At 43.2% G+C, this 10512-nt stretch overlaps 1 protein-coding gene across 3 annotated transcripts in view; it reads left to right on the top strand.

The window, feature by feature from the left end:
- The first annotated feature begins 10087 nt into the window (after nt 1-10087).
- The window catches only part of Gmd (GDP-mannose 4,6 dehydratase), a 128179-nt gene continuing 127754 nt past the window's right edge, over nt 10088-10512 (top strand). The window contains exon 1 of one of the 3 annotated variants that reach the window (XM_071665610.1): nt 10088-10210. In XM_071665610.1, coding sequence (XP_071521711.1) covers nt 10103-10210 — 108 coding nt within the window. In that variant the 5' untranslated portion in view covers nt 10088-10102. Of the gene's footprint in view, nt 10219-10512 lie in introns of all 3 variants that reach the window. The other 2 variants (XM_071665612.1, XM_071665614.1) reach the window with 2 other exon arrangements.

Below are 10512 nucleotides of genomic sequence, written 5' to 3'. Positions count from 1 at the left end.
GGTGGGAGGGGGATGTTATTCCATGTGTGGCGAGATGGCGATGGGAATAAATAAAGGCACACAGTATGAATTATGTACATGTGTATATATGTATATGTCTGTGTGTGTATATATATGTGCACATTGAGATGCATAGGTATGTGTATTTGCGTGTGTGGACGTGTATATATATATATATATATATATATATATATATATATATATATATATATATATATATATATATATATATATATATATATATATACATATATATATATATATATATATATATATATATATATATTATTTTTTTATTATACTTTGTCGCTGTCTCCCGCGTTTGCGAGGTAGCGCAAGGAAACAGACGAAAGAAATGGCCCAACCCACCCCCATACACATGTATATACATACGTCCACACACGCAAATATACACACCTACACAGCTTTCCATGGTTTACCCCAGACGCTTCACATGCCTTGATTCAATCCACTGACAGCACGTCAACCCCGGTATACCACATCGCTCCAATTCACTCTATTCCTTGCCCTCCTTTCACCCTCCTGCATGTTCAGGCCCCGATCACACAAAATCCTTTTCACTCCATCTTTCCACCTCCAATTTGGTCTCCCTCTTCTCCTCGTTCCCTCCACCTCCGACACATATCCTCTTGGTCAATCTTTCCTTACTCATTCTCTCCATGTGCCCAAACCACTTCAAAACACCCTCTTCTGCTCTCTCAACCACGCTCTTTTTATTTCCACACATCTCTCTTACCCTTACGTTACTCACTCGATCAAACCACCTCGCACCACACATTGTCCTCAAACATCTCATTTCCAGCACATCCATCCTCCTGCGCACTACTCTATCCATAGCCCACGCCTCGCAACCATACAACATTGTTGGAACCACTATTCCTTCAAACATACCCATTTTTGCTTTCCGAGATAATGTTCTCGACTTCCACACATTCTTCAAGGCCCCCAGAATTTTCGCCCCCTCCCCCACCCTATGATCCACTTCCGCTTCCATGGTTCCATCCGCTGCCAGATCCACTCCCAGATATCTAAAACACTTCACTTCCTCCAGTTTTTCTCCATTCAAACTCACCTCCCAATTGACTTGACCCTCAACCCTACTGTACCTAATAACCTTGCTCTTATTCACATTTACTCTTAACTTTCTTCTTTCACACACTTTACCAAACTCAGTCACCAGCTTCTGCAGTTTCTCACATGAATCAGCCACCAGCGCTGTATCATCAGCGAACAACAACTGACTCACTTCCCAAGCTCTCTCATCCCCAACAGACTTCATACTTGCCCCTCTTTCCAAAAACTCTTGCATTTACCTCCCTAACAACCCCATCCATAAACAAATTAAACAACCATGGAGACATCACACACCCCTGCCGCAAACCTACATTCACTGAGAGCCAATCACTTTCCTCTCTTCCTACACGTACACATGCCTTACATCCTCGATAAAAACTTTTCACTGCTTCTAACAACTTTCCTCCCACACCATATATTCTTAATACCTTCCACAGAGCATCTCTATCAACTCTATAATATGCCTTCTCCAGATCCATAAATGCTACATACAAATCCATTTGCTTTTCTAAGTATTTCTCACATACATTCTTCAAAGCAAACACCTGATCCACACATCCTCTACCACTTCTGAAACCACACTGCTCTTCCCCAATCTGATGCTCTGTACATGCCTTCACCCTCTCAATCAATACCCTCCCATATACTTTACCAGGAATACTCAACAAACTTATACCTCTGTAATTTGAAAACTCACTCTTATCCCCTTTGCCTTTGTACAATGGCACTATGCACGCATTCCGCCAATCCTCAGGCACCTCACCATGAGTCATACATACATTAAATAACCTTACCAACCAGTCAATAATACAGTCACCCCCTTTTTTAATAAATTCCACTGCAATACCATCCAAACCTGCTGCCTTGCCGGCTTTCATCTTCCGCAAAGCTTTCACTACCTCTTCTCTGTTTACCAAATCATTTTCCCTAACCCTCTCACTTTGCACACCACCTCGACCAAAACATCCTATATCTGCCACTCTATCATCAAACACATTCAACAAACCTTCAAAATACTCACTCCATCTCCTTCTCACATCACCACTACTTGTTATCACCTCCCCATTTGCGCCCTTCACTGAAGTTCCCATTTGCTCCCTTGTCTTACGCACTTTATTTACCTCCTTCCAGAACATCTTTTTATTCTCCCTAAAATTTAATGATACTCTCTCACCCCAACTCTCATTTGCCCTTTTTTTCACCTCTTGCACCTTTCTCTTGACCTCCTGTCTCTTTCTTTTATACATCTCCCACTCAATTGCATTTTTTCCCTGCAAAAATCGTCCAAATGCCTCTCTCTTCTCTTTCACTAATACTCTTACTTCTTCATCCCACCACTCACTACCCTTTCTAATCAACCCACCTCCCACTCTTCTCATGCCACAAGCATCTTTTGCGCAATCCATCACTGATTCCCTAAATACATCCCATTCCTCCCCAACTCCCCTTACTTCCATTGTTCTCACCTTTTTCCATTCTGTACTCAGTCTCTCCTGGTACTTCCTCACACAGGTCTCCTTCCCAAGCTCACTTACTCTCACCACCCTCTTCACCCCAACATTCACTCTTCTTTTCTGAAAACCCATACAAATCTTCACCTTTGCCTCCACAAGATAATGATCAGACATCCCTCCAGTTGCACCTCTCAGCACATTAACCTCCAAAAGTCTCTCTTTCGCACGCCTGTCAATTAACACGTAATCCAAATATATATATATATATATATATATATATATATATATATATATATATATATATATATATATATATATATATATATATATATAAGCTAACACATCAAGAAGTAAACGTGTATATAAACCAACTTACAGAAAACAAGCGTGTCTATAAACAAGCATATAGAGGTACAAACGTTTATATATGCCACCGTAAATAAGCAAACGTAACTAGAAGCAAACGTATGCAGGGACAAAGGTGTCTAGAAACGAGCGTATATGAAAACAAACGTCTATAGCAACAAAGAGTGAATGAGTACTATAGGTATTAGGTTGCCATCCAACGACATAGACTCCGTTGCGGTAGGCTGTGATCTAATCGGCTAAAGTTGCTCAACAGCTGTAAGGCTTCGGAGGACCTTCATCGCGAAGACATTTGAACCCAAGAAGCCTTTCAGGTCCTCCTCATGAAATAGCTGGGCAAGGGTCCCTTCCCTCTTCCTGCTAATAATCTCTCTCTCTCTCTCTCTCTCTCTCTCTCTCTCTCTCTCTCTCTCTCTCTCTCTCTCTCTCTCTCTCTCTCTCTCTCCCAACTTAAGTGGTGGACAGCCACCGACCACAGAGGTAAATTACCAGCATTACCCGCCTACATATGGGTTGGGGGGGGGGGGGGGATGGGTTTAATGAAGGTTGTACAATGAATCAGCGCTTCATTGGCTACCAAGTTACACTCCTTTGATTCACGTAGCCGTATTTTCTGTGTCTCACCCACATGTGGACTACTGGCTTTTCAGTCCACAAACGTACAAATTCTCCATCTCATACATAATACTTGACATAGCACGACCCGTTTCCGGCAATGAGTGCTACGCACAAGCCCTACCTTTTGGCAAAATATCGTCGTTCTCTCTCTCTCTCTCTCTCTCTCTCTCTCTCTCTCTCTCTCTCTCTCTCTCTCTCTCTCTCTCTCTCTCTCTCTCTCGCTGAGCTTGTGGTCGACATGTCGCTATCGTATTGTTTGTATTATGTAAGGTCTGTACGTAATGTTGTGGTGGAGCCGGAAGTGGGTTTACCCGTAGGTCCCGTGCGCCAGTTACGTCAATTAACTCTGTAACTGCACCTTGTCCACTGTTGTCAGTAATGTCGTTTACCCTATCCAAGAAAAGCATCAGTCAGGCCACTGTACAGCCATGTCGTTTGTACCATCCTGACCTAATCAATATGTCATTAGTATTGATTGAATAGAGGCGTAGGGAATCCCAGTTGCCGAAGAGAGTGTAGATAGAAAAGCTACGTAATAACTATTGTTTGTCCACCTGGTTCATGGAGAATGTTGAAACAGAGAGCTTTGGTGTCGGTGTCTTACATGGGTTGTACCATCTCCATATACTTACAAGTTGACAGTATAATTATTAGCTTTATAGTAGCTTCGGTTTGTTGTGCTTGGTCGTACAGATACGAATGTCGGTGTTGTCGAATCGTTCATGGTAAGCTTTCCCGTGGCCATTAATGACGACTATTATTTGTGATAGGCTACTTATATTATGTAGTCCGTACGATTCGTTCTCTGATTACTAGAGAAGTTAAATCCTGGCATATCTGGAACTGTAACTCTAAACGCATACCTCTCGAGGGGAACAAATTTTGTATATGAAGAAAGGAATATTCTTCCGTAACCTAGCTGACTCTGTCTGACCTACCTAAACTAACGTACCGTACGGTGACGCAACACACATTAATCGTAACCCAACCTAAAAAAAAATCATTCAATCTAACCTAAGGTAATTCAATCTAACCTAAGGTAATTCATCCTTACCTAACCTAAATCATAATCTCGATTACACTTTATGGGGAAAACTCCTTTGAACTAAATAGTTCCCATTTCCTTTTTATTATTGAGTTCCTTACGGAGCAGTGTTACCAGATGCAAGTATCTGTTGGAGCTACACTCCAGTGAACATCGTTAACTGGAACACCACATACGTTCGTCCAGGAAATCGTGAATACGTAAATGCTCATGGATATGCTACTACCAAGTCAGTGGAGAGAGATTACATTGTTCTTTAGCACTATGTTGATAAATTGAACCTATATTGCTTTTTAAGGTTCAGGTCAGAGGATGGGTCATCATACCCAATGTGGTGCAGTCGTGCTTAAGAGTCAGGTAAAAGAGCCAGGCAATCACACTTAAGGGTCATGGTTAAGGCATTAACCAGTTAATCGTATACTTTTGATGTTCGGTTCAACCCTCGTGACGTTTGTGGCTACATTAATGAAGATGACAAGTCTAAACCCTCTGGCGTCTGTGGTTGTATTAATGAAGATAACAAGGTTAATCTTTTTAAATTCAGTGGCTATAGTTGTGTAGATAACAAGTCCAACTTTTCTGACGTCTGTGGCTATCTTACTGATGACAGCAAGTCCAAGCCCTCCGACTCCTGTGGCTATATTGTTAATGCTAAAAAGTCCAAATCTTCTGTGACTGTGAATGGAGATAAGTCCATATCTTCTGACATCTGTGACTATAGAAATCGAGATAACATCTCCAAACTCTCTGATGTATTTGGCTGTAGTAATAAAGATAACATCTCCAAACCCTCCGATGTTTGTGGCTGTAGTAATAAAGATAACATCTCCAAACCCTTTTATGCTTTCTTGAAATGTTGTTACATCTATACAGCCGTAATCTCGACCTCTGACTGCAATAATTCTACAAATACTGTAATCATTCTCTTTTACATTTAGATGATCACATGAACAGGATTATATAGACATAGATGTTAGTTTCTGGATTTTTGAAAATTAACCTGTGAGAACGTATTGCTTATCTCAGTGCCACATTCTGATATCCTGTTGTGTAGTGGGTACGACGACGCACCAGGAGAGCGGTCTCCTTCCCCGGGGGCCTCACACCCCACCTACCGCTTCTCAGTCCCTCCGGAGCTAACAGTCTCTGCTGCCCTACGGCCCTCTGCTGCACTCCAGAGGTGGAGGGAGCCGTCCACTGCCTGCAACGAGACATACAGACGAAGCACACTGATACTGACGTGAGACCGTTAGCAAGTCAGTCTAAACATAAGACCGCTGACGCACTGTGTTGTGCAGACGACCCACTGACTCCAACAGAAGGCGGAGGTGTGGAAAGGCCTCACTTGACAGCCAGGTGCCACGATTTTTCGGCTTCAATCCCTTTGCTATGTTTTTATTCAGTTCTCTGCCCGCCAAAAACGTCTGCAGACGGAAAAGAGAGATAAGTTTATCTGTGGCACTTGTGATTAAGACAAAACGTAATGGAAAAGGTGGTAAGAAATGGTGATTACGTTATTCATGATATTCATGGTATAGCGTTTGCTCAGTCTATAAACACAAATTACGTAATTCCCGTGTGACGCTGAGCAGGTCTTTATGGAGCGCCAGTGTTGATGGCCAACGGTACAGTTAACGGAGAACGGGAGGCGGGGCCGCAGGAGCACTCCTTATTCTGACCACCTCTCGACCTCTTCTCCAGCCAACTGTTTGATCATGTTAAACAAACGAGAGACTCGTCCACACTTTGCTCTGCCACACTCCAGCGATATCGCTATCAGTCCCCATTTCGACAAGAGATGATGAGAAAACAGTTAAAACAGTAAAACCACAATGAGAGAGAAGAGGTATACAGGAAAATAAGATTTAAAAGAATAAGAAGATAAACAGCCTTACTGAGCATAGGGGTCAACACAGCCATTCAGTTGTAGACCGAAATGTCAGGGTGGAAAAGCCGATGTATGATACTGTACGCCATTACCACAAGCAAGCAACGTTCATTTCCCCCATGACACTCGTGAATGACACCTCCAACTGCAGTTATTGAAAAACCCGTCAAGTTGTTCCTTTGAATTCCCGTAGTACGACACATTTTCTTTCACATCTCAAGTCACAGGATAACTCTATGCAAATGATGAGTCTAATCCATTCAACTTCTGACGTTGGATAAACTCTTCTGTACCCAAACGTGACCATAAGAGACCACACATATGATCCAGAACAAGAATCGAAGTAAACATAGAAGAAAACTAGAGGACGACACTTGTCGTCCTCGGCTTCGACAGACCCACCAGGTATTTGTTGAAGTTATGATCATCCTTCAGGTAGACTCCTGAAGGTCGCTGACGGTGAGCAATCACTCATGGACATCAAGGGTTGTGGACAACGACACCTGGACATCATGGGAGGTGAAGAACGCTTCTAGACATCATGGGTTGTGAGAAACGTCTCCAAGACATCATGGGTTGTGGGGTACGGCTCGTAAACGTCCTTGGTTGTGAGGGGCGACTTCTAAATGTCATGGATCATGATGGGTAACTTCTGGACGTCACTGATTATGAAGGACGTTTGTTAGACGTCTTGTGGCGTGGAGCACAACTCCCCAGAGTCATGTCTTGTGAGTGACAGTTGCTAGATGTCATGAGTTGTAAAGGACGACTCCTCAACAACGTGGATTGTGAGATACGACACTTGAATGTCCTGGATTATGGAAGCCTGAACTCAGAATTCGTAGGTTATGAGAAATGATATCCAGACTTCATGATCTGTGGGAAACAGCACAAACATCATGGAATGTGAGAAGCTACAACCACACACCGTGGGTTGTGAGGCGTTGTCAAGACGTCATGGGTCATGGAAGTGGCACGCAACGTCGAAAGTTGTTGGGAGCGAAAGCCATACGTCATGGATTGCATGGGGTTACGTCCAAACACCATGGGATCTAAGGATGGTTCCTAGACGTTATGGACTGTGGGAAGTGATACTCAGAGCTGTGAACTGTGAGGAGGACAACACTTAGAGTGTAAGTTATGGAGGCAACGTGCGGATACGGACGTCGCGTCATGATGTTTTGGGAAGAGTTGACGCTGGCCGGGGGCGTCGAGAACTGTGACAAATGGTAGCCAGACATTATCATCTGAGGAGATGAAGCACTCAGGTGTCGTGATCTGTAGGAGCGAGGAGGGAAGATCAGGCGTCGTGAACTGTAGGAGTGGGGTGGGAAAATTAGGCGCTCAGAATTGTCGGGAAATGAAATTTAGATGTTGTGAGTTGTGACGGCAACACCTAGACGTTGTAGGTTGTGGGTAACAACATCTAGATTCCGTGAGATATGTTCCGACACCCGGACGTCCCCGCCTTCCTCTGACGATGGTTCATCCTCATTAACCAGCGTCCAGCGATCGTAGACAAATCAGTCTGTTACGTTACCGTATAGTGAAAACAGCGGTAAGATCTGTGGTCCTCAGTGCCCCAGTGTGGTGCTATGAACACTAGAAGGACGTAGGAGTATTTCCTCTACATCTTTATCGAGTACGTCTTCCCGTCTGTGCTTGTGAGTCGTTTCCTTATCGACAAGGACAGTGATCCGGCCGTTGCAGGACAAGGGGCGTGGGGCAGGGCCGTGTCTTGCACAAACCTGGCAGATCTAACTTTAATGATACTGTCTTGCTTATCTGTTCGTGAATGAGTATAAGCCATGTTGTTGTATTTCCTCTCGATCTTTTTACGAGAAGAAAGTTTCTTTTCGTAACGCGAGGCAAAATACAGTGATATTCTAAAGGGATTTGGAACATTGCCCGACACCTATGACGAGTTGGATGATCTTATAACACCTGCAGACATTCCCAGGTTACTGACTCATCCAACTCACAGCCTCGGCAATGAGTCAGTTGCCTACATTGGTCTCGCCCTTGTGACGTTAGCGTTAACGTGACTCGACCAATAGCGCCACGTTTGGTCAGTGACACGTCAGAATTCAAGAGGGCCAATCACAAAGCAGTTTTCGTTTGTTCTGGGAAGTAAGAAATGACCGTGCTCGGCCGTGGCTTGAGCCTGAGTCCTCATGAATTGTGAGGGCAGTGTTATCACCGTAGAAAACTCATACAGCGACTGACTAAAACTTGATCGCAACACAAAGGAAGATGAAATACAGTAGAAATTATCACTACGAAATTTTTCATCAACAAATTGAATATTTCATTCACATTAGATGTGTGTATGTACAAAGGATTTTATTTAAAGTCGCGGGAAAATCATATCATAGTACAGATGCAAAATTGCTAACAGTTTAACTTAAGAATACGGAAGGAGAACTGTATTAATATCTCGTGACTGCAAAGTGTGTGTGTGTGTGTGTGTGGGGGGGGGGGGGGTTAGTCAAACACAGGTGCGCACATTTCGTAACAATTCACTCGGCACAAATGTTTCTGTTCAATGAAATACTATCTAAAGCATCTGCTCAGTGGCACAGAGGACAAAAAAACAAAATGTTCATTACATAATCAACGAACACCTGAGTTTTGTGTTGATTCTTGTATCTTGAAAGGGTCTGAAACGTCGTGAGACAGGTGGGTTATGAGAAGGGCTGTGTGGGTGTCGACATCTTAGACGAATGACAGGTCGAACCAGTTTCTGACCTTTTGTTCGTGGCTTTATTAAGAAGTCAGACCGTTACTATCCCCTGATGAGGGTGATATAATGCCTAATCCTCTCATTTCCCTTGCCCTGTTGTATTTTTCAATCGGCTGGTGATGAGAGATGAGGTTGATCAAGTAAGGTAAACGAGAGAAAGAGACGTTTTCAGAATGGGATTTCTGAGTCGACCATCTGCGGCAGGATCAACTTTTGATGCACTCACATAGAATGGTTATGATGCTAAAGAAATAAACAGATCTTTATCATCGGCTGATTCCCATGATCATATCTCGGATTAAGCGATGTTTAAATGGCGATCAACGTCGATTAATATGGAGTTCGGACCATCGACTCTGATCCATGACGACATTATGCTCTGGCTCGTTAATATCACTTAATGCAGGTGTTGTTTCACATCAATTAACTTGGCGATAATATTTCGCATTTACATCGTTAATGATGTATGAAGATGATATATTCAAATTAATTTCGTAACATGAGTGAACCATCACGAATATAATCATCAATGTCTTGGGCTCGTGTCGAACTTGATAGTTTTCAGGTGACCTTCACCTCGATATAAGGTAATCTTTTAAGATGGAATGACATTGGTTTTCTAGAATGTAAACCTGGTCTCTTTGATGACATCGAAAGATTTCTAAAGTAATCTCAATTGGTTTTCTTTACGGAGTAAACTGCTTTTCCATCTAGATCATAAACTGAAATAGTTCGCCTGATGTATTTCTTTAAGGGATAGTGTATTTGAGAGTAAACTGTCTACGTAAACCCATACTCTACTTCCCTCCGTGGATTAAAACTGGATCATTCTGGTTTCGCAGGTGTCGAGTGAGGTACAGCTGGTATACAGGTGTGCTGGGCAACACCTGCGAATGAAGATTCGTCGCTTTCATCTACCTGTGCCACACATACACGCCAGTTATCCTGAGGAACTAGCAGAGTGGCACGCCCTTCCACTACACCAAGCTCGAGTGTGTTTGGTGCGTAGGTGTGTGTGTGTGTGAGTGTGTGGTACGAGACAGATAACAACAGGAGGTGGTGACGGCCAACAGAGTCTTCCCAACGGAGCTCAATTTAACCCTGGTGATGTTGGAGAGAGAGATAGACAGACAGACAGACAACTAGACAGATGTATCACACGTATGATACACATATCCTCAAGACATACCGTCTAGAATAGCTGGTCAAACGACTAGGAACGACGTAACCGTAAAAGTTGGTGGCACGTCTTACGTCGATACAGTGCATCGAGATATTGGTAGGACGTTTTCCTGACGATTCA

The sequence above is a fragment of the Panulirus ornatus genome, chromosome 10 (assembly GCF_036320965.1).
Source record: "Panulirus ornatus isolate Po-2019 chromosome 10, ASM3632096v1, whole genome shotgun sequence".
In the NCBI taxonomy this organism is placed as follows: domain Eukaryota; kingdom Metazoa; phylum Arthropoda; class Malacostraca; order Decapoda; family Palinuridae; genus Panulirus; species Panulirus ornatus.
The sequence above is the reverse complement of the archived record's forward strand: the minus strand, read 5'-3'. Positions and strand labels throughout refer to the sequence as shown.